This window comes from Vitis riparia, chromosome 7 (assembly GCF_004353265.1).
Source record: "Vitis riparia cultivar Riparia Gloire de Montpellier isolate 1030 chromosome 7, EGFV_Vit.rip_1.0, whole genome shotgun sequence".
NCBI classification, from domain to species: Eukaryota; Viridiplantae; Streptophyta; class Magnoliopsida; order Vitales; family Vitaceae; genus Vitis; species Vitis riparia.
Window position 1 is genome coordinate 23,783,180 of NC_048437.1, and position 24,820 is coordinate 23,807,999.

General features: G+C 32.6%; 2 protein-coding genes across 4 annotated transcripts; one reads left to right on the forward strand and one right to left on the reverse strand.

Moving 5' to 3' along the window:
* Positions 1-10,444: 10,444 nt before the first annotated feature.
* LOC117917496 (vacuolar protein sorting-associated protein 2 homolog 3) lies at positions 10,445-14,695 on the forward strand. The gene is made up of 11 exons (XM_034833795.1): positions 10,445-10,624; positions 10,823-10,867; positions 11,994-12,028; positions 12,109-12,159; positions 12,313-12,417; positions 12,540-12,611; positions 12,874-12,945; positions 13,070-13,150; positions 13,500-13,535; positions 13,633-13,688; positions 14,402-14,695. Exons 1-11 carry the CDS (start codon positions 10,591-10,593, stop codon positions 14,451-14,453), a joined length of 639 nt encoding a protein of 212 aa, XP_034689686.1. The 5' UTR covers positions 10,445-10,590; the 3' UTR covers positions 14,454-14,695.
* A 976-nt stretch (positions 14,696-15,671) lies between these two features.
* LOC117918781 (casein kinase 1-like protein 11) lies at positions 15,672-24,391 on the reverse strand. Of its 3 annotated transcripts, none has more exons than XM_034835673.1 (14): positions 23,713-24,391; positions 23,548-23,588; positions 23,073-23,142; positions 22,261-22,409; positions 22,088-22,183; positions 19,731-19,801; positions 19,012-19,073; positions 18,843-18,906; positions 18,624-18,708; positions 18,331-18,457; positions 18,121-18,194; positions 17,979-18,039; positions 17,541-17,671; positions 15,672-16,187 (listed from the first exon to the last, which is right to left on the reverse strand). In XM_034835673.1, the coding sequence occupies exons 1-14, from the start codon at positions 23,786-23,788 to the stop codon at positions 15,921-15,923; spliced, it is 1,374 nt and encodes a 457-aa protein (XP_034691564.1). In that variant the 5' UTR covers positions 23,789-24,391; the 3' UTR covers positions 15,672-15,920. The 3 variants fall into 3 exon arrangements, with proteins under 3 accessions (XP_034691564.1, XP_034691563.1, XP_034691565.1); XM_034835672.1 differs by having other exon boundaries at positions 17,979-18,042; positions 23,713-24,387; XM_034835674.1 differs by having other exon boundaries at positions 17,979-18,042; positions 23,511-23,588; positions 23,713-23,804.
* Positions 24,392-24,820: the final 429 nt, after the last annotated feature.

Genomic DNA, 24,820 nt, shown 5'->3' on the forward strand with positions numbered 1-24,820 from the left:
CTACCAATACGAAATTTGACCCAATTTTCTAGTAGAACTCAAATACTTAAGTCGACTATCATAGATATGACAATCTTTTATGTCAAAGAGGAAAACGTGAAGATTGTTTAAAAGAAATAATGAACAATGACTCTTTAAGAATAGGAGCATATAATTTTCTACCAATATAATAGGAAATGTATAAGGTGTCTAAAATGAAGAGTCTTTCCAATCTTATAACTTGTCCTAATTTGCTCCCTTATTTAATTATCTTACACCATACAACCAAAGGAAGAAAAAATAATATCAAGACCTCGATCATAGGAATGATCAACAAAAATTAAATTCATTGAAAGTTTTAGAATAAACATCACATTGAAAATAGACAAATTAAAATGAATCACAAAACCCATATAACTTGCAATAATCACATAATCATCATTATAAGAATGGAAGAAGAATAAATCATAGGATTAGATGAAGCAAATAGTTTACAATTGAAAGTCATGATTAGATGTGTCATCATTAGTGACACAACAATTAAAGTAACTACTTGATAAGATCGATAAAATAAATGCATTAAAATTATTACCCATGTCTAAATAGTTTGTCTTATCATCTTCTAAACTTGATCAAAGGAATGTTGATTGGTAGTGGTTGTCAAATTTTGCATATGTGGATCACATTAAAATGATATGCAATATCTATGTGGGCCTTTCGAAGTGTAAATTTCTCTTATATTGGACAAAATTATACCTCATATAAGTTGATAATAGTACTAACGATAAATCTTGGACATGTTTGTGCATTATCGCTTGGTGGAAGTTGGGTTGTATTTGTTAGTACATTAAACTATGTAATTTAAGTTGAGTTGTATGTCTTTCTTTCCATTAAAGACTTAAGGTTGTTGTATGATCAATCGAAGTGACACAAGTATAAAAAGGTTTGGGAAAGGCTTCTAGGATTTATATAAGACTTGTAGTGGACTAAAGGTCTTTTAAATTGAACAAAAATGTTTTAAAAACTTTTAAGGCTGTTAAAGCACTAGTGGCAAAATTCCAATTTTACATAATTGGATTTATTTTACAATTATAATTGGATTTGTTTTGGAAATCTTAATTTGAATCAACTGGGTATTTATATCTATAAATACCATGCTAAAAATGGATTTGAGCTCTTGATGAGAATATTGAAATAACCTTATTAGTCTTCTACAAGCTCTAAACTCAAGATGGTTGTCTTCACATTCTTTGGGTTGAGAATGAGATCCACATCCTCTCACATGTTGAGGTAAGATCCACTAGGAGCATGTGTGGTGTTACATTGCAGATGTGAAGTACAGTGTAAGTGTTGATGAGTAAGGCTTAGAGATAACTTCCAGTAGGTAAAATTGTGTACTATAGTTTCAAATAATAGATTTGTGATTAAAGGCCTCTTACCTTATGGTTTTTATATCTGCACGTTGTGTGAGTGATTTCTACATAAAAATCTTATCTTTTTGTGTTGATTATTTTTGGGTTTTCCTTAATTAAAAAAATATATAGTTAAATAATTGAATATATTAATTTTTGGGTTAAAAGGTTCAAACACCTATTCACCCCCTCTAAGTGTTACCTGAACTAGATCTAATAACTTTTGATATTGTTAAGAACTAAGCTTTGTTACAAAAGCAAAATCTTTCTTTATCTTTTGTTATGTTGCACCAAACATAGATTAATCTTTCTCTACTCTGATTTTAACAAGAGAACCTTTTTGAGTCTTTTGACCTTCAATTATTAAATATATTACTAAGATTAGGAAAAAGAATACAATGAAGTATGGAAACACTAATTGACTCAAAATCATCCCGAAGAGACGTTAGTTTCTTTTCTACGTTGATAGTACAAATATCCACTTTGGCTCCATAAGAGACAATTCATCTAAAAAAAATTGACATGTCATCATGAAAGTCATAAATTGACCGACTTTTCTTTTATTTCAAATCACAAGTATTTTATTGTAAGTTTGTATTTTTTTTTTTTTGTTGGACATTATGGTAAAAAAAAAAAAAAAACGTTCTTTTAATGTAATGGGTAGATTTATTATAAACCTCACATATTATGGTGTATCACACACAAATACACACAAAACTACTATGCATTACATGTGATTTCATGTATATATGGCCTTTTGTATTTTTCAATATTAGTTCTTGATTTTTACTAAGTCACTCTGATGGAGGTTTGGTTTTGAAGAATATAAAACTACTAAAGCCATGTTTGATATTATTTTTGTAGCTTATGGAATTTCTTTTGAATCACATGTTCAATAACTTATAGAAATATAATGGAGCTAAAATGAAACTATTAGATTTTATAATTGAGCATGTTAATAAGATGATTATGCTTGTTAAGGAAGTTGTTGCACATGATAATCTCATTCCTAACAAGTAAAGATGAAAAAAAATTGTGAAATATCATAAAAATTTTAAGTGTCAGTCGTCTCTAAAGTGACACATGGTGGAAAAATATTGAACTATTAATTTTTCGATTATTTATTGGAAATTTTGGTGATTTATCGGTTTTTTTTACCAAATTTTCAACGAAAAGGGCTCGGTCAAAGTGTGGTCAAACCCTCAAAAATTGGCTTATTGTCGTCTTGGGGACTCAAACTTGATACAAAAGTTTCAAACAAAACCTTGGGCAATCACTAGGCAAGCTTGCCTTTAATGACATAAATGCACCAAAATAAATATATATTAAAACTCATCATAAAAACAAAATAAAGAATATTTTAATAAACAAATTAATTCTAATTATGTTATTTTAAAATTTCATTTAATTGATCACCAAAAATATAAAAAATTATCGTGATAATTTTTTTAACAAATTTTTTTATATCATTTATATACTAATTAAGTATAAAACATAAATATTTAAAAAAATTATATATATATATATATATATATATATATATATATATATATATATATATATATATATATATATATATATATATATATATATATATATATGCATGTTATCATTTATTTTATATCACTGACTACAAATGAGTTAAATGTATCATAATTTAATATTAATTATATTTTAAAATTAGACATACTATAATCAAATATCACAATATTATTGTCTAATAATATTTAATATAACTTAATAATGAATGTATACTTACAAAATTTATACTTTTTTTCGACACACACAATATTATTATTGAATATTACAAACTATATCATACATATATTATTTTTTTCAACAAAAAAACTACAAAATATCTATTATTACTTCTTATATCACTTTTTAAAGTTTTTCCTAACATTTTCATGAGTTGTAATCAATTTTCATCTTATCAATATTTTGTGTCAAAATATTCATCAATATTTCTTAATATATCCATAAAATCGAGTTACTTATAAATCCGTAAAAAATGATATTTTCATCATTGTTGATAAGTTGCAAATGTTTACCATTTTACATAGTTTACATTAGTAACACTTATACCTCTGTGAAAAGACTTCCCATGATGTTAAGAATAGAGGCATAAAGAAGAGAAAAAATAATATCCCGATCTCAAATCAAGTTTGGAAAAGTAAGTTGCCTTGAACAATCTATCAAACAATTTCATTGCCAAGAGAATCATATATTTGTTCATGATTGTGATTTTATTTAGGACGCAATAGTCTCCACATATGCGTAAAGGGTCATCCTACTTCTTTTAGAACAACATAAGTACACCATAGGGGACCTAAAAGGTTGGATCAAGCTTGCATCTATCAACTTTTTCAACTATTTCCTTAGTTCCAATAGTTTAGTAAGGGACATCCGATATAGGACTTGCGTAGGAGGCTTAGTGCTAGGCAACAATTCAATCATGTGATTTGTGGGTTGCCTAAAAGGCAATTCCATAGGCAATTTTGCAAACATCATGTTGTTGAACTCTTCCAAAATTATCACTACTATATCAGCGACTTCCACTGATTGTTCTTTCTTAGTCTCAATTAATGTTACAATGTATGTTTCTTGTTCACACTTCAGACCTTTCTCTATTTGATTGATAGATAACATTTAAGACTAGTCTTTCCCAACAGTCTTACCCTTTAAAGCATGTCTGAAGCAAGGTTGACGTTCCTCCAGGACAATCAATCCGTCAATGTGTGGGAGTATGGTCTTCTTGACCTTCAAGAGGAAGTTTATCTCAAGGATCAATTTGAAGTCATCCACAGGCATGCAAAGTATGTTGCATGTGTTCTTCCACTCTTCTACTTGAAAAAGGATTTCCTTAGCAATGTCATTTATCTTTTGGGTTTTACCAATTAACTGTCTTGATTCTACTAGTGTTTTTTTTTTTTTTTTTCCAATTTTGTTAAAAAAAATTGGGTTAATATAACTTAAGGAAATCATCCTAAAGGAGGGGTGAATAGGGTGATGGTCTCTTTTTGCAAATTTAAATTATATAAATATAAGAGGCAATTGTATGAAAATATATAATAAAACAATATAAAGACAATTGCATATAAAGTAAAAGAGTAAGGAAGAGAAAATGTAAACACAAGATTTTTATAGTGGTTCGACGCAACCCGACCTATGTCCACTTTCTTCAAGTTTCAATCCCAAGCTTGAGGTTCCATTGATTCAAGGCTTCCAAACCAAATTTTTAAGGAAAACAACTGGATTATGGTTCAAATCCACCTTCTTGGACTTTTGACTCCAAGCATCCTTTACGATCTTCCAAAGATACCTCATTTTTTAATAACCCTTCAAGTGATACCCCACACTTGATAATCCTTAAGTGATATCTCACACTTGGATTCTTTGTTTCAAAGATTTACAAATAAATATACAAAATAATTTCACAAAATTATAGTACAAAACTTTAAGCTCAAATGTACAAGAAAAATTAGGATTGAAAAGTGCATTAATGTTATGCAAGTTTTAGAATAATGGTGCACTATAAAACACTCTCACAAGGCTCAAATATATTCAAGAAATGTTTAAGAACATTAAGCTCTTGAAATAATGAAGATTTCAGTTTTTTTATAAAGGAAAAAGACCAAACTAACCGTTGGGGGTTTGTTCGGTCGAGCTCTAGTTCGATCGGTTCATTAGGCGTTAGCATTTAATGTCTAACAAGTGACTGTTGGACCTTGACTACCCCTCAATTGGTTGAACAAGTATTCCGGAAAAAAGAAAAGGTTTTTTGCATTTCTCGACCGATTGAGCTAAACAGGTTGATCAATTCCTCAAGCAAGTCAACCGATTGAGTCATTTTTAGCTTAAAAACCATCTTTTCAAATTAAAATCTTTTAAACAAGTTTGGAAAGTATTTAATACAATGTTTTAATTAAAAATATGAAATCATCCAATTTTAAAAGATTTAAAATAAAATAACTCTTGGATGATTTTGGTGCATAAATATAGAATGTAATGCATGAAAAACCTAGTGCATCAATAACCTTACAAAAAGACCCTACGAAGTTTAGGTCTTGAAAAACATTTTTTTTTTATGTCTTCTTCTTATTAATTTTCCTTTGACTTGATTTTGTTTTTGTGATTGTTACTTTGGAAATCTTATTACCTAATCACACTTGAAATATAATAATAAGTTTCAAACCTTATTTTGTTATCATTAAAACCAAGATTAATCAAACTTTGGTTTCACAAGTTTCAAACTAGGCTTTGTCGCTTCTCTTATCGCCACAAAGTTGTGGGTTACCTTACTATCCATAATTATCTTCACACGAACACAATTCACTAAGGCTTAGGCATGCATAAGTCTTTTTTAGACAAAGGCTTTATTTTGGATCACGTTTAAAAATTGTAAAGGATTTGACTCTTGAACAACCATCTAATTCAGACTCTGCATTATAATATTTCATCACAAGAGTTGAGAGTTGATACCTTTGGGCAATCTTTGGCATGGTTGAAACCATTACAAAAGAAACATTTGGCTATTATGATCATCTACTACATGAATTTGGTGGTTTTCTCTAGTTGTTTCGATATTGTAGAGGACTTCTTTTTCATTTTCTTCCATCTTGACATCCTGCAAGTTTTTGCCTCAGCCTTAGATTTCTTGGCTTTCTCTGACTTAGGCTTCTGTGTAGTGGAGATGGCATTGACCATCTTGGAGTCCATCAATTAATCTGTTGTAGCCATTACAACAAGAAAATCACAAATCTCGTACCTTTGAAGTTCAATTTGGGCTCATCCCTACAACCTAGAATTGAAATTGAATAAATTATCCTCCTTTGACATGTTCTTAATGATAAGCATCAAGGAACTAAATTCCTTAACATAATCCCTCATGGACCCAGTGTGCCTCAATCTCTTCAGAAGATTATGTGGTTACCCGTGTCGTGTTGATGGGAGGAATCGATTCTTTAGTTCCTTCTTTGATGCTCCCAATTGGTGATCTAAGGCCTTCTATACTTTGCATCATCCTTCATCCTCATGCGCCACCAAAGTTTAGCATCACCAATAAGATACGTATTGGTAATGGAGACCATTTTTACATTAAAGATAAACAACCTTAAAATATTGTTCCATATCCCATACGAAGTTTTCTAACTCTTTTGCATTTAGATTGTCATTAAAACCCTTAAGTTCAAAGACATGAATCTTAGAAAGGGCTTCAGAACCAGAGGGAGATCCTTGCAACATCACATTTTTAAGGATTTCTATGTCTTCTTCAAAAGACTGTATGGTGGTTTTAAAGTCGTCTATCAAGGGTTTGACATCTACCTTCAAACTAACAACCTTGTTCTCAATGAATTTGTCACTTGTCTCCAATAAATTCCTCTACACTTTCATCTCTCCCATAATATGTTCTACTTATGAGGCCACATGGTCATCCTCACTTGGTTATTCTCCTAATGATTCTTTTTATGGTGTCCTCATTTGTACGTTGATTTCACACCCCGCACATTGTGTTAATGGCATAGCTTTGTTTTTAGTAATTTTTTTTTTTCATATTTCCTTCCCTTGTATCATTTATATCATACGGTGCTCATGTTTAATTCTATTTTTGTTTTAAGCTCTTGAAGCTTAAATTCATGAGTAATGAAGGTATCTTCCATTCTTCTCTTTATATATTTTTCATTGCACATTGAGGATAATGTACAAGTTAGGTTGGGGAAGAGTTAGAAAGGAAAAGAATGAGATATGTTGATAGCTTTATTAGTTTTTTTTTTAGGATTTTTGTTTTTTTTTTAGTTCATAAATCACATTTGTGACTTGTTTGACATTTTTTTTTTTGAGAATATTATAACATTTGTGATTGATGAATGAGCATACTTAACTTGAAAGAAGTTAATTTTGAATACTAGTTTATTTACTTGATCTTAGAAATCTTGTTCTGCGAATTGAAGTTGATATGACTTTGAAGTTTTCATTGTTCTAAGGGTCATTTCTATTTGAGCTTAACACACACTATGCATTCTATTCCTTGGATATAAAATGAAAAAAATAACCTAATCTTGACACTTGGACTCAATTATTTTGGTAACATGGATTACTTTTGAATTGAGTTAAGACATTTTAGAAAACGACCAATGTGTCTAACTTAAAAAATAATAATAAAAAAAGATTGATAAATAAAAATGGTTAAGCTATGCTTACCTTGAAACTTTAGCAAGACGCAAATGGTAGGTCTTTGAAGCCTGGCGCCCTAAGCCATTTTGGTTGGGAGTCATCGACCTTAATGCTTACTATATGGGTGGATAGGTGGAGTATGAAGTTAATTGTAGGTTCTAAGGTATTAGATCCTATTTTGAGGAGTTTGAGGAGTTAGTGGTTGGTGAACTATGCTTACTACATGGGTGGATAGGTGTAATATGAACTTAATTATAGGTGCTAAGGTATTAGATCCTATTTTGAGGAGTTAGTGGTTGGTGAACTAGTCTTACAAGCTTGGTGCCCTATGCCTTAAGGTTGGGTGTCATCAATGGGAGATACCTTTAACATTGCATTCCTATAATAAGTCATTTGAAAAAAATAAAATATTAAAGATTGATGTGTTCTTAACTTATAAGAGAGTAGTTTTTATTGCTTGAGATGAATTGAGCTAGGTCTGTGAGAGGATTAATTTTGAGTACTATATTCGGGGGTTGACTTAATTACATTTAAGACTTGTTTAAAAATATTGTTTTGAGGAGTGAAAATGGATAAGTCCTTGGTACTTTGATTTACATGATATTATTTCTATTAGAGATGGTAAATAAGTTGGAATTTTGATGATATTTATGATTGGTAAGGTGTGTTTACTTATCAACCATTTATGGATGGTAGGTTAGAATTTTTCTCAATATTTCGATGATTTTTTATCAATTTCAATTTAATTGATATTTTGCATCAAAATATCCATTGATATATCCCAATATCCATAAAATCGAGTTATCAATATATCTGTAAAAATCAATATTTTCGTCCTTGGTCTATTGTCCATGTCATGGGCCAACCTCTTGCAATGCCCTCCCTTGTTTTGCCCATGTCTGTCATGCATCATCGTGTTTGCCTCGATCTAGTTGCTATAACAACACCTTCATGTCGTGTCTAAGTCCTTCTTGGTAGCAATGAGCCACATTGCACCTATAGCTTGTCATTCTTGTGCACGGGGCATTACGCCCCTATGCTAAGCACCAACCATGCGTCTAAATCAATTATGCTGCTACAACATCATCATGTCATCCTTAGTGCAGCAACATGCCATGACATTGCACTCATGGCTTCATGAGCCACCTCAATGCATAAGGTTGAGCATTCTTGTGCTAGTGCCAAGAGAGGGAAAGGTTGCACCACATCTTATGTCATTGCAGTTATGGGTTGCATGCCACACACGTCGTGGAACCCATGTGTGAGTGCTACCATGCTCGTTCATGTGCCATGACCATGTCCAAGGTCATGCCTTGATGCTCCCTTAGTGTGGCCCAAGCCTAGCTTTGGTGTCTTCCTTGAGTCACTAATCGAAGAAAGTGCGAGAAAGAATAAAATCGATGTTTTTTTTTTAATTCATGTTTTGTATTTGATTAACAAAAAATCCATATTTTTTAAATTTAGCTTTTTTTTAATAGTAAAATAAAATGAAAAGGTGTCTTTACCATACAATTGATTAAAACAAATATTGACATGGTTGATTATGACAAAATAAAAGAAAGGAGCCTAGTAGAATACAAATTCAAGGGAAGTGGATATAATTTATTTATTTTTTATTTTTAAAAAATATAAAATGGAATAAAAAAAATTATGAGTATTTTTGATAAATCAACTTAATGACTTAATATGATTTATATTTGATAAAATAACTTAATATCACAATTTAGAGTAAAAAACAACTTTAAGTATCAAATTAACATAATTAATTTATTCTTAATCTCAAATCTCTTTTGCCTCATCTATCCATGTTTAGTGAAAATGTGTTTCACAATCATGACTTTACATTCACAACTCATTTTATTTAGTAAATATTTTTATAATTATCTCATACTTTTACAATACTTTAAATATAAATGTTTAATAAATAAATTTATTATTTAAAATCAGGTGTTTAATAAATTTTAGGAAACGGCTTTAAAAATTTGAAAAATTACTAATAGTGTTTTTGGAGAACACTTGATGGATAATTCTTTTAAAAAACGTTTCCAAAGACAACACTTCCAGTAAAAACATTTTGGGTAAAAACACTATCAAACGCACTCTTAGGAAACATTTTTAAAAATTTGAGGGTAATTCAACATGATATCAAAGTTTGGTTTGACACGGGAAGTTTAAGTTTTGACCTCATTTCCGTAATTTGCATTTCCCCCATTTGTTTATTGAATATGAATCGAAATTCTATTTGTCACTGTTGAATATAAATACAAATTTTGTCTATTTCTATTGGATATGAATCCAAATTTTGTCTGTCTCTCTACATGTGGGTATGGGGCTACATGTTTTGTCTGTCTTTCCACATGCGGGTATGAGGCCACACGTGAGGGAGGGTGGAGCTGCGAGTGAGGGTGTTAAGGAGCACGATATGCATATTGAGCCTAAAAATCCCATAAGAGCTTATATGATTAAAAATGCGTTAGACAATATTTTTACTTGAAATGTTTTCTATAGTGTTTTTATGAGAATCACCTATCAAGTATTTTTTTCCAAAACCATTATAAGTGATTCTCAGATGATATAATTATTTTTTCATATTTTTAAAAAACGTTTTCAAAATTTTGTCGATATATATATATATATTAACACTTTTTATAGGCTTGGTCTGCTTCGTGATAAAATCTTTGTTGGATACACTCTTAATTTTTATTAATTAAATGGATGATATAAAATTATTTTGACACAATTAAAAAAAAATCGCAATCCAAATTAAGTACATTTTTTTTTTCTTTTAATATCAATACCATTAATAAGATTGATTGCCAATTAGAAAAATAAGCTTTGGAAAGACTGAAAATGATATATTCAGAAACTATAGACCATAGAGGAAGGCAGCTAGAAAAGTCGGAAGACTAAGAAACTTGAAACAAGAAAAGACCCCAGAATCTCCGGGTACCTTCGCTCCACTTTCCAATCTCTGGAATATCATTCAAAACCTCGAAAACAAATCATCATTTCGTGACTCAGAGCTATGAATATCTTCTCCAAAAAACCCACGGCTAAAGGTGGTTTCAAACCCTAATCCTCTTTGTTCACCGCTTTTTGTTTGTACTATGTGAAGCCACAGTTCCGATTGTTATCCCATGATTGATTATATTAATGGAAATTTCATTCTTTGAATCTGTATTTTTACGTATGTTTTGATATGTTTAAAATCGAATCATCATTTTTTTTTTTCTTTTGGATGTTTAATTTGATTTCAGAGGCTCTTCGAGAGAGTAAGCGAGAAATGAACAATGCTACGAGAGGTAATATTCATGTTTCTTTGCTGAATTTAGTTCTCAATTTTTATTGTTATCATCATCATCAGAAGCATCATTATTATTATTTGTATTTTTCTGTCATTTAGGGCTTTTGGAAATTTGTATTTGTAGTTTGATTCTGAGAGGAAATGTTGTAAGTTATGGAGTTCCATGGGAGGGAATTGTACGATTTTATGAATTTAATTTTAGAATCTAATTGGGTTGTTTGAAACAATTTCATTTGTAAAAATGTTGGATTTATAACCACATTTACCAATGTTGGTGACTTGCCTGGTTGCTTATGGGATTTTGCATTCTGACGAGTTAAATCCTTCCTGAGGAAAATGTTAAATTTTTAGGTTTATAGAGAAATTTTGGACTGGAGAAATAGTCCCTCACTTTAGAACATATCGATCCCATGAAGTTATGAATGATTTTCTCCCCTAAAAACTGTCCATAAATAAAACAAAACCATAGGGAGTTTGCTTGGTAGTTAGGGGTTTGTGAATTTCTCCTATGAATGGTTGTGGGTTTATTTGTCCAGAGTCTGTTAAACTGATTGACCATTCCAGAGTTAGCACATTGGGACAGACAGGTTCACTTTTGTAGGGTGACCAATTATCTATACCCAAGTAGATTATTTTGGATACCTTGTAGAAATTCCTGAGGTCGGGAAAGTGTCCTGATATAATGGTTTAGTCTGTAATATCAGCGAGCATCTATTGATAAGAATTTTTTCTTTTTCGTGATCTGGGCCCCATGAATTTATCTTAATCGAATTGAAACATAGCACATTAGCTTATTCTAAAAAGAGGGTCATCTATGTTAATTTTTTGGTGAAGAGTCATCTTATTGTTTTAAAATTTTATATGTTTTTGGGTGGAATAGGCATAGGCTGGGGTCTTTGTGCATTGGTGTTATTGCTAATGTTATTCTTTTGCCACTGATCCCATTTCAATTTTGTTTTTTTCTAGACCCATTAGCATTAAAGAAGTGAGGTTTTTTAGGGGAAGAACCAAACTAGTCACTCATCAACGTTCTGCACTAGATTTCTCTCTCTTGTTTCTTACTAGATTTTGAGATTGGGACATTTTCTTTATTCAAACTAATAATTTCTTTTACCATCCATCAGGTATAGAGAAGGAAATTGGATCACTGCAATTAGAAGTATGTTGAGAGCTTCCAAATGATTGTCCTGTTTCTAAGTTTTTGGGGTTGGATCTAATATAAATTCATCATAATGACAGGAAAAGAAGCTTGTTGCTGAGATAAAGAGAACTGCTAAGACAGGAAATGAGGTTGGTTATAAATTTTAATTTGCCTTGATTATTGTTAGTGCTGAGAGACTCAATTCATCCGGCATCCAACTGCTATGAATAATGCCTTAGCTATATTCCTTAAGTCTTTCAGATTTATTATCTTTTTTATTTCCTTGTCTGTGCATTTTGCAGGCAGCAACTAAAATTCTAGCTCGCCAGCTAGTTAGGCTTCGACAACAAATAGCTAATCTACAAGGTAGTCGAGCTCAAATGAGAGGTATTGCGACTCACACACAGGTGCATTCTCAAAACTTCTTTCTCCCTTCCTCTGCCTTATTTTCTTATGTGATTCATTTTGGTTTGACTTAGTCCAGTACACATGTGGAGTGTGTTCTTAGCACTGTTTATCCTGTTTGCAGGCAATGCACGCCAATACTTCTGTTTCTGTTGGCATGAAAGGTGCTAGCAAGGCAATGGCTGCCATGAATAAGGTTGGACTTTTACATTTGGGTAAATTTGTTAATATTTATTTTTTCATATACTAAACATAAATTGAATTTTTCCTCTGCATGATTGAGCTCTTTTACAAGCTTGAACTTGAAAGCATTGGCATGATGAGGCAATGCATAAAATTTTTTGACTTATAATTCTCTTGATTGCATTTAAGACCTTCTTGTAATTTTTTTTCAAAATTTTCATATTCTTTTTCCCTTTATCCCAAACCCTTTGGTAATTGGTATGTTCTGTTTGCAGCAAATGGCCCCTGCTAAGCAGGCTAAGGTGATACAAGAATTTCAGAGGCAATCAGCGCAAATGGATATGACTGTAAGATTGTCCATTCTCTTTCGAAGTATTTTACATCAAAAGTTGTTCATATATGCTTTTTATTTGGTTCTTGAGTGGCGATTGCATAAGTGTGGAACTAATTGTCTATGATTCATACTTGCAGACTGAAATGATGTCAGATGCCATAGATGATGCCTTGGATAATGATGAGGCTGAAGAAGAAACTGAAGATCTGACTAACCAGGTAAACTCTTTAAATTGATTTTCCCTCCTTTTTTTTTTTTCTTGGCAACATTACTCCTGGAACAGTTACTTCGACAATAAGCTCAGAGTAGTTGTGTGATGGATCTGAGTTCCATTAGATGCTCCTAAGGAGCATACATTTCTGGTGGGAAAATTAGGATCTTAACTTGTTGTATATAAAACAAGGAACTGAAGGCTTTTTTCTTTCCTGTTAGAATTGCAGTGTTGATTGAGCAAAGCATATTTAAAGACATTACTTTATTATTTCTTTGCTTTATTGAAGTTTTATTTTACTTTGCCAATATATAACCTTTTTTATATATATTTTGTTTGTCTTTCTTTTGTGTCAGGTGCTGGATGAAATTGGTGTTGATGTTGCCTCGCAGGTTGGTATTGTTTGGAATAGTTCTCTATACCGTATTTTTGGTTGATGTCATATTTTAGTATTTAAGCTGAATTGTGTTGCACTGGAACCCTTGGCAGTTGTCAGCAGCTCCAAAAGGAAAGATTGCCAGGAAGAAGACTGAAGACGTTGGCAGGTATATTACTACATTGACCCATATGTTGCCCCTCATCCTTCCACTCATGTCCTATGCTGCTTTCCCTTGCACTTTTTCTTGCTTCACGTTGTAATTGTGCAAGACTTGCCCCTTCCACATGATATTCATGAATGCAAGTCAGTAATGATAAAGTGCATGAAGATTTTGCTAATTTGCATAAGATTTTGCTAATAATATGTTGAAACTGTTATTGATTAGTAAATACTGGAGGTTGTTAGTAATAAAGAATGGAGCAAAGTTGGTTCCTTTAAAAATACCAAAGTGGTAGAGGTCATTCATTAGTTTATAATATTATAATTGCTAGGGAGCTTATTCTTCCCATTGTAGCAGTTTTCTGTTGTAAACATTACTCAAATGTTCTGAATCTTATGGTACAAAAAGTTAGCTATGGATCTAGATTAAGGCCTTGCTTAGTTGAGTGGTATGCCACAAAATTTGATTATAAAGTGTTCACAAGGTGCTCTGGACGCAAAAATAACTACTGCAGTTGCTAGGTGATGATTTGTGTTTTTTCTCGTACCCCTTTCCAAATAATTGTTTTCGCCTGTGTCATTCCCTGATTGTTCCAGTTCTCTTGTATGAAGATCTGCCTCTATGCACTTTCATTTCAAAAGCAATCTTACATGTATCCTTCTGTTGTTGGCTTTACTCTAAATATCATTTAAACTCAGAGGGTCCCTTTTTCCTTGCAGTTCGGGCATTAGTGAACTGGAGAAGAGGTTGGCAGCCCTTAGAAATCAATGAGATGAGGGCTGGAAGCTAAATTTTTTGTCTTGAGTCAATAATTAGAGGTCTTCCTACAATTCGAATTCAGCAAGATTGTATACTGTAAATATTTTCCCATTTGTGCACCGCCAAGAGCCTATTGCTCGATGCTCTTAGTTGGTTTCCTATAACCCTAGACAATGCTTTATGGCATTACTGTGAACTGTGTGATGGACATAAATTTGCTTCTTGCTTGGGATGATTTAATTTGCTTTCTTCTTACAGCTTGTTTGACAGTGATTTTAGAAAACGTTTTTACCCCCTTCTAATGTTAGAAAGATAAAAATTTTCAAGTGTTAAAAAAGTTAGAAGCACTTGTTAAAATCACTACCAAATCGAACTCTTAAAGTGCTACCTCAATGTGTTTGTGGTGACTTCTACATCATGGATTTCATGCCAAATTGCCAAAACAACCATTATGCTTTTGTAATAAAAAACTATACCATCCTTTGGATGGTAGGTAACCATGACAAACAGCCACATTTTCCAACTACGACTGCAAGGTGATAATAGGCATTCATCAAAACTGTTTCTGTTTTATTTTATTATATTATTACCATTCTTTTGTTTGTTAATGTTACCTATTTGGCTGTTTCTCTTCTGCATGGAAGAATTGAGGAAAGGCATGATTTAAACAGGAAGAAAGGGAAGAACAAAATGTGGGGGGGAGAAGAAAGTGCCTGTTTGGAGCTGTTTTAAACAGTTTTTGGGAACTATTTTGAAAATAAGGTGTCTGTTGTTTAATTGTTTTCTAAATACAAAGAATGATTTTAATATAAAATATTATAGATAACTATTTTTTAAAAAAATATTTCAAATATTCAAATATGTATTATTTTGAAAAAATATTGGAGAATTATGTTTGAAAATATTCCTAAACAGATGGAAAGACAGACACTGAGACAGCTAAAAAAACATGGTGAATATATCCATATACCAAGTCAGCCAGATTGTCCCTTGATGCCCGACCGCTCCGCTTAAATGTGATTATTATTATTGGCCAATATAATGGACAGCAAATATGTTGATAGAGGCGATGGAATTGATCCTAGGGCAAGTGGGGAGGGGTTCCTTGGCAATAAGAATAGTCCATGTACAAAGGCCAAAGTGTAAGGACCTCCCCTTTGTTTCACCTTTCACATAATTTTTGTGCAATAACCACATGGGAAGAGTGATAAAACAGATGATTAAAAAATGTGAAGGCCAACAACACAAACGCTTATTGGTCAGAGAATAAAATCCGCTCACAATTGCAGATAATCATATCTTTCATAGACGTGTGTTCAAGTATAAGCTACACAGGGCACAAAATATGTAGATGAAGAAAGAAACTGCAAGGTGTGACCTTCAATAATCATGATCATAAAAGTGGTTTCCCATATACAACAAGAGAGATATCATTAAACCCCAGCAATATTTTTTTTTAAGGCAACCAATTCTCCTCTTTCACTTCCTGATTGAGAGCAGCTCAAAGCTCCTCAGAGGGTCATCTCGTGTGCCTTTTGTTGCTGCAGTGCGTGTAAATGACGATGATTTGGACTCAAACCCTGGTTGGATTCTATGGGAGGAGGACATGCGGCTGCTGCTCGACACTAGTCGGCTTGACCGTCCTTCACTGGGTTCTCCAGAGGAGCTTGGCCTGCTGCTTGAGATGAGAGCTCTTTTTGAAGTGCTTCCATTTCGGGAAGTGCGGCCTCTTTCTGAATCTGGTTGCTGAAAAGTCAAATGGAAAACTTTTTAGCAAGAATGTCATGTATATAATTTGATGATCATCTCTGCTATGACTCGTACAAATTTCTAAGAAGAAATCAACTGATTATACAGTTAAAAGTATAAACAAGGAGAGTCAATATAATAAAAGATAATGTTCCTAGGAAATTTGAATGAAATTATGAAGGAAAGAAAATAGATAGAAAAAATAATAAGAAAGAAAAAGTGAAGAAAAGTAAAAAAATAAATTTACAGTCAATAAATTATTTTTATATCTTACTGCAAATTCATTTAATTTATTTTAACTCTTTCTTATAAAGATTAAATAATTTGAAAATATATATATATATATTTCATATTTTAATAGTAAAACAAAAGATAATAAAAAAAATTTCCTTATATTTTTTTCCCCTTTTTAGTATTTTCTTGGAACCAAACATGATGTTAAAGACAACTTTCATGATAACAAATATATTAAAAAAAAAAGTTATTAATAATAAATATAAAAAAATTAAATATTAACCGACAATACTTATATTTTATAAACTTATCATTGTACTCCGATGAAATTTTATGTTATTATTCATTCATTTTCATTCAATTCATAATAATAGAAGTAAATAAAAAATTTCATTAAACATTTTAAAATATATATTATATAAAAAAATTTAAAAAACAAGAGAGAAAATATAAATAAACAATAAGTTTGAATAATTTTCTTTTATTAAAACCAAAGCTCTTTATTTGTTGTACTTTGTTTTTTATTGAGAGCTTTCGATCTAAAAAAACATATGAAGTGTGAAAATTTTATTTAATAAAAAAAAGACCGGTCTAATCATTTCTTTTATTACAACATTATACTTTGTTTTCTATAGAGAACTTTTGTTCTGAAAAAATATGAAGCGGGTTTGAAAATTTTATTCAAGGAAAAAGGACAAATCTAACCGTTGCTTTCATTTCAACATATATTTTTTTTAAATAACTCAAAATTGAGAATTACTAATATGCAAATCATAATTAATTAAACATTAAACCTAGCTTAAAATTATCAACTAAACCCTAAAACATAATTTAGGATCAAAGAATTGGACACAAATATTTAAATTAGCTTCAAATCCCAAGTGCATGAAGAAATTAAATGGGCAGCTGTGAGAAGGCAGGCAAAAAAAAGCTAGGCTTGCTGGTTAAAGGCCTATGCATGCATGTGTGAGCGGGTGTGTGCATGTACACGAAAAAAAAATAATATGTGACTACTCATATTACCTAGGAGCCAGATTTTCGAATACATGGACCAAGAAGAAATAAGATGCAAAAAAGCAAGCATGAAAAAGTTGATTTGAAAACAAGAATAATTACCACATCCTTGGATGAGGGTACACCATCTGAAGTCCGGTTTTTGGAATGGTCACTGTGCAAACCAGAACCAAAAGCATTTCTTCGGGGGAATGTTTCAACTGCACCAGAGAATCTATCCCGAATCTCTTGCCCTATGAAGGAAAAAAAACAAAAAAATTGAATCACAGGCATCGATCATTTTGCGTTTCATGGAAAATGAAGTAGAGACTGCATTGTAATAAATAAATTCCATCAGAGACTTATCACTCTTAAAAATTGTCATATCAAAATAACTAATAAAGGGCCTTCTCCTCACAAATGTAAAAGTCTTGCCTAGCACTCAAAAACTAAATCAGGGCAGTGACAATCAGACCAAGCAATTAAAGATCCAGAAAAAGAATATTTTCTAGTACTCTTTCAAAATCGAAGGGTAAGTGTCAACAATAAGATTTAGCACACCTGAGGTCCTATCCAGTCTTTCAACTGATGGTCCAGCATTTAAACCTGCTTTGCCAGTGGAATGCTGAAAAAAGAGACGAGAAATTAGATGACAGTCTTGGAAGGATAGAAATGCACACTGAAAAAGTTTACAAGCACTGACCCGTCCTCTAGAGCTGGCACCAATCTGAGGGTACTTCAATATAGTCCAGTCAAATACATAGTCAAATTGATAACCTGCAGCAATAGTAAGCCAAGATTCAGATGCTACTTTTAAAAGGGGCATGACAAACAATGATGAGAATTAGAATTAAACACACATCTAAACATAGATCTCAATGGTCAAAAAGTCATTATGGTTGTAACAGTTTACCTTCTCGAATGAATAAGTCCCGGAAGAGCCTCTTCAGATATGAATAATCTGGCTTGTCTTCAAATCGCAATGATCGGCAATAGTGAAAGTATGATGTGAACTCTGACGGATATGATTTGCAAAGTACCTGTTAACATATTTGCATCTTATGTAAGCTCACATTCTGCTGAACGCATTCTGCAACCTCAAGGTCAGGCCAACAAATTTAGGACCTAGCAATTCAACCTAATATCTTGGCAGAGCTACAGACTATATAAATTTGAAAACAGGATACAAGTGGTAGGAAATGACACCTCTATGGGAGTTAACATCTTCTTTTCACTGATCTTATCATATTTCTGCTTTTTGGTGCCAGCTTTCAGCCCCTGCCAGGGAAGGCTGATGCAAAGAAAGCATATGGCATGGATCAGAAAATGCAAAGAAAAAGGAATAATGCTGCAATAAATATCAATCTGGTAGAAATTGCCCAAAAGAACAAATCAAACTAGAGTGGCACTATACTATATTCAAACCTTCCTCTTAGGAAATACATAAGCACGTAGCCTAGAGATTCCAGATCATCCCTTCTGCTTTGCTCTACCAGTTACATTAATCATAATTAGATGGAACATAATATGTAAAGAATCTGAATCTGTAAAACATAATCAGATGTAGCATATGACAACTTGGATCATTACTCACCAACTCCTAGATGGGTGTTAACACTTGCATAGCGAGCTGTGCCTGTGAGGTTCTTATTTTCCCTGCAGCAAAAACTCAATTAGTGTTCCTCATAGTGATGTTTCCAGAATGAAGCTATGTGGTTATCAAGAATCACAAGAATTATATTGATTATGAGCCACCTGAGACCTTAGTTCAATTGTATCAGGCCAAATAGTCATAAGTTTTGAGTCAAAATACTATTCTAAAATCTCTTTGAATTTTTTCTAACTTTTATGGATCCACACTAGTCATAAGTTAGAATCAAAATACATTTCTAAAAGAAAAATCGACCCTTAGACACTCTCCACTAAGAACAATCCTTCCTTCATCTACCAAGAACTCCATAGATCTCTCTGAAGAATGAACCGCACTACTACATTGCTTACAAACCAAGGGCATTCAACTTATTTTCACACCATACACCACTTTAAAAATGCAACCTTCATCCATTATCAACATCAAAAACCACAAATCTAGAAAACTGGACACAAAAGAATGACAAAAGTAGAAAAACAAATATTAACAATATCCATGGTTATACACGTGTCTAGAGGCAAGCAAAGGCCAACAGTGACTTTTGCACAAAAAAGTAGAGGTACAAGAACCACAAAACTAGCAAGATGAAAATGTTTCCAAAAGGTTAGCGGCTGAAGAGAAAAACTATAAAGATGAACAACATATATGGAACTGCTAATTACCTGTAAGGAATGTGTTTATGTGTCTGTAGATCCCTATACTTTTTAGCAAGGCCAAAATCAATGGCATACACCTGTAATTACAAAATTCCATCAAGAAATAGCAATGATAAATATTGAAAAGCGAAATCATAATGTTCCAGAATGCCGAACTACAATACTGAATTTCTTAGTTTTTTTTTTGATAAGTACAATACTGAATTTCTTAGTTGAGAACATAATTTGTATCATATGAAAATTCTAAGGTTAACTGCCAATATGGAGCCAGGAATAACTTAGCCAAATGTGCAAGATGAAGCAATGTGTCACACAATGTAACAAGTAAACAGAAAACTGTCTTATTAATCACCTCATCCTTCATCTACCTCTACCATCTTAAATAAATTCTCCCCGACTTAAATATCCTGCTTATGATTAAATTCCTAAAAAAAAAAGAAGAAAAAATCCCTTTATTTTTCTATTCTCATTTGCAACAGAGATCCTCGTCACTTTAACTGAGAAAATACGGATCCACACCCACAAAACTAGTATTCATTTCCTCTGTAGTTTAAGAAAGAGAGATGTAAGCCTTTTCAGCCACTTCTGAATTTCAAATGACACATAAAAAAAGAAGCAAAATGTGCACATTTGTATTATCAAATATGGGATGATCACGTAATTCCAGATAGTCCATATGCTGCAAGTATGAAGATTCACCACAACATAGTACCAGATCACAAACATCATCCATCCAGTTAAAGCTATTTAAATGGAAGGGGTCCAAATTGCATACTTAATATGCACTATGATGGCTCAAAGATGGCCCAAATTATAAGAGTTCCCCTATCACCATACCAACCAAACCCCAACCTCACCACAATCACACACATCCATAGGACCATGCACACATGGTAGTGATGCATGCACTTGCCCTTTCAACAGGAGCAGAAAAAGGCAGGGGCCATGCTGGTCATCTTATTCTTGAATTGAAATAGGAAAGCATAGCACTCATCCTAAGCAATCCCGTTTGCATATCATTAGTCAAAAATAAATTTAATCCAAAATCATGCTAATCCTATAAGCATACTGCTATATAATGACTCATTTTTTTAATCTGACCCCAAATTTATAGAGTAACTTTAAGGGAAAAATCAAAGGTTCCAAAAAAATGCAGCAGCATCCATTCTGTACATATTGCCCTTATACTTCTGATGTCCACGCTTCCACCATAAAGGTAATTCTTAAATAGCACATATTTCTCTCAAAAGTCATGACAATGAATTCAATTTTTAATGGGATAACATTAATAATTAATATAATTGTATTAGGGGGTATTTCAATGCAAAACCACTCATTTTTTAAAGTACTTTTTCTAAGATTTTGCTCAGAAAAAAAAAAGGGAAAAAAATGATCTCCACCTATTTTTATTTAAAAAATCTTGGATAAATAGAAGTTGAATAGGACAAGAAATCTTAAAGCTTGATTATGTTTCAGTTCATTAGATGGAATATAGAATAATGGGCTGGATCCTATTGCCATGATTCAACAATTAGGATCAAATTCAAAAATTACTATCATTCACTATGCTGATTCTTTCAATATTGTCAAAACTAGATGGTTTGATCAAATGGTTCAGGCAGCCCAAAATGGTCCAATTCTGTTCATTTTCTTGAATTTAGGCTGGCCATTTTGGGTATGAAATATTACCCTTCCAGTCATAAAAATCTGTCTGGTTTGGCCACACACAATGGTATAACCTAGATTTACCCCTCTTTTGAAAACTGCTCCAGAACTTGAAGGATGTAGCAAAAAATTCAGGAACAGTTTGTTACAGTCACCAACAGTGAATACAAAGCAAGACATGCTTACAACCATGCTAAAGCATGAGTTAAATTCTCTTAAGACCAGCTTCTTGATGATTGATGGATGAAATTTGTTACCATCAAACAAACCTATCAAGGATCTCCACCCAACTCCACATCCCAAAACCATAAATAATATCAAGAAGCTGTTCTTGCAGGATATAGTGTTGTTGTCTATTAAAAAAAGCTACTCTTTCTGGGTTAGGCATCATTATGTTTTCTGTATCACTTAATCATTTACACATACAATGACAAAGTTCAGAAATTAAATGAAAAGCAGCACAGGTTTTAGGCTTTGCTTTTTTTTCTTCATTGGTGGTTATATCTCTGTAAGAATATCTAAAACTTATAGTACCTATGATTCCTGATTTGAAGAATTATGTGTTGTTCAGGATAAAAAACAGAAAAAAGAAAAAGGAAAAAGCTACACAGATTTAAAAGTGCCATTAGTTGCTACTAATGGGCACATTCCACTACTTCGCACATATTAAGTTACTGGAAGAACATGGGAACAAATACCTGATTTGCCCTGCGCCCTAGGCCCATTAAAAAGTTGTCGGGCTTTATATCACGGTGAAGAAAACCTCTCGAATGCATGTATTCAACTCTGTTAATCTAAAAAAGATAACACAGAAAGGAAAAATTATTTTGGTGAATCATGACACATTTAAATAGAGTAAGCGTGTACTTACTAATTGATCTGCAAGCATCAATACTGTCTTCAATGTGAACTTCCTATTGCAATAGTTGAACAGGTCTTCCAAGCTCGGTCCAAGAAGGTCAATGACCATGACATTGTACTCGCCCTCAACTCCAAACCACTTGAGGTGGGGAATTCCCGCTTTATAAACAGAAAAATCAGACTCACTCAGTCCGAGAAAGAATTATGTTCTTCTTTACGCTAGGAATATTTTGCTTTGAATGTATAAATAAGGAAATAGCAATACCCACATCTTAGCATGAAGCTACAGTTCACCAAACAAAGACTATATTGTTCACCAAATAGGAGGAATTCGATTCTCAAGTTCTATCAAGTGAGAAGTTTTGAGGACCAGATGTAGGGAACTTTGATTCATATTGAAGTTTGAATTACCTTCAATTTTTTTTTTTTTTTTTTTTAAATAGTGCCTTCTTATAGGTAGCAAAACAAAGTAGTTCTTTTTAAGTTCGAATTACTTTTCACTTTATTCTCTTCTAGGAGCTATATAGTCCTAGAGTTAAGTTTAACCAACATTGGTTTACACTATGTCAAAGATGCATGTTACTGCCCATAAAATGGCCAACCTCTTTTTTGTTTCCCATTACAGACAAAAAAAGTATTATAAATTCAGAAAGGTCAATATTAAAATTAAAAATGTCACTACCCATGTTGGTCCTGCCCAAACAAGGACTTGGAAGAGGTATAATTTTTTCCACATAGGGTCCATCCTTCAATTGAGTAATTACTTTTCACTGTAAGGTATAAAATCACTTCTTCGAACAAGAAGGAGGAGAAGAAACTTACTTCCTCCTTGGAGAAGCATGTACAACTTTGATTCATATTGAAGTTGAGGGTGCTTAGTTTTGGTAGGTTCCTGAGATTTGGAAAAACAAGCAAATTAAAAGAACTAGAATACAAAGCACAAAAGAAATAAAGTTCCTGATGGTTCCATTGGGCTTTAATCATGAGCCATAGATGCAACTGTTGCAAAATTAATTACCAACATGGAATTGATGCAACATTATGGGGCGAGGGGGGAGTAAAGAAACAATATAGATGCATCACATAGCAGAGGAAACAAATATTGATGCAAGTTTAAGACTTCCCCTCAGGGTTCTTGAACATAGTCAGGGACTCCAATATTGTAATTGCAAGTTCCTAACCAGACAATGCCCCAATAAATCTTACATCAAATGGCAACAGAATATTCAGTAGATTACCCTTAAAACCCATTAAACATACATAGCAAATTTTGTCCATGGAAGGAGATAACACATACCACCTTGATGGCCACTTCCTCCCCACTTTGTACATTAACACCTATATAGATCAAACACCACAAAACATAAACTTTTTTGAGAAACAAAATCACAGGAACACAATGCTGAAATCAAAATCACTGCAAAAAGGCAAAATAGTGCAATCAAAACAATCAAGAGCGCACCTATGTATAGCTCCCCAAAAGACCCACTCCCAATTTTCCTTCCCATCTTGAACTTCCCACCGATTACATGCTCCATTGTAAACCCCACTTCACAACACCTCAATTCAGCCTCAATCTCAATCTACTCAAAACTCAAATTCGTCCCCAATTTACCATTTATTTGTGAAGAACTCCAAACCACCAAAAAAATCACCAAAATCAATCAGATTCACCAAATTAACACCCCAATGGATGACCCAGAGAAAAATGCATTAATCATCAAAATCAAAGCATCAAATGTCGAAAACAAACCAATCAACCCTAAAACCTCACGCACAAAACCCAATCATGAATCCCAACAAACCCACATCCGGCATCCACCAAATCCTCAACCACATGCAACAACCCAAACCCTAATCAGAAAACCACGAATGGATTATCAAAACGAATGCAATGTGAATGAAAACAATTCAAAGCAATGAAACCCAGAACTGAAAACCAATCAAAAAAAATAAATCAGGGGACATTCCAGGCTGGGATCAGAAAGAGAAAGAGAAAGAGAAGAAGTGTTTGTGGTGTGAGAAAATGGGGAAAATGTTTTGGGAAAGTAGTGTAGATGGGAAAGAATATGGGAGGGATTGGGAAAAGCAGGTAGGGGGATTTTTATTTATTTATTAATTTAATTATCTTTGTTGTGTGGGATTCTGATTTTGTTTTTGGTGTTAGAAAATAGATTGAGTTGGTTTATTTATGATTAGTTTTTAATATTAAAAAAAAACAACTGATGATTATGGGAAACCTAACACGTTGAGCTGTAATCGAGATAACGTGCATGCCCTTATTTCCTAATTTTACTTCTATTTCCATTTTTCTTCCAAATCCCATTCAACTTCTCTCTGGATTTGTTCCAACTTCTAACATTAGACTCATTCCATCATACAGTTGGTCTTCTTCCTTTTTCTTTTTCCAACAATATATTATATTTCTTTTTTAAGATTCAAGCAATTTCTTTCTCCTTTTTCTTATAAAATAAAATAATATAGAATAGTTTATAAATTAATAATCGATATATTTGACAAATTTTCTTATACGTAATTGTTTACTCAAAGTTTTGTGAAATAAATTTTGA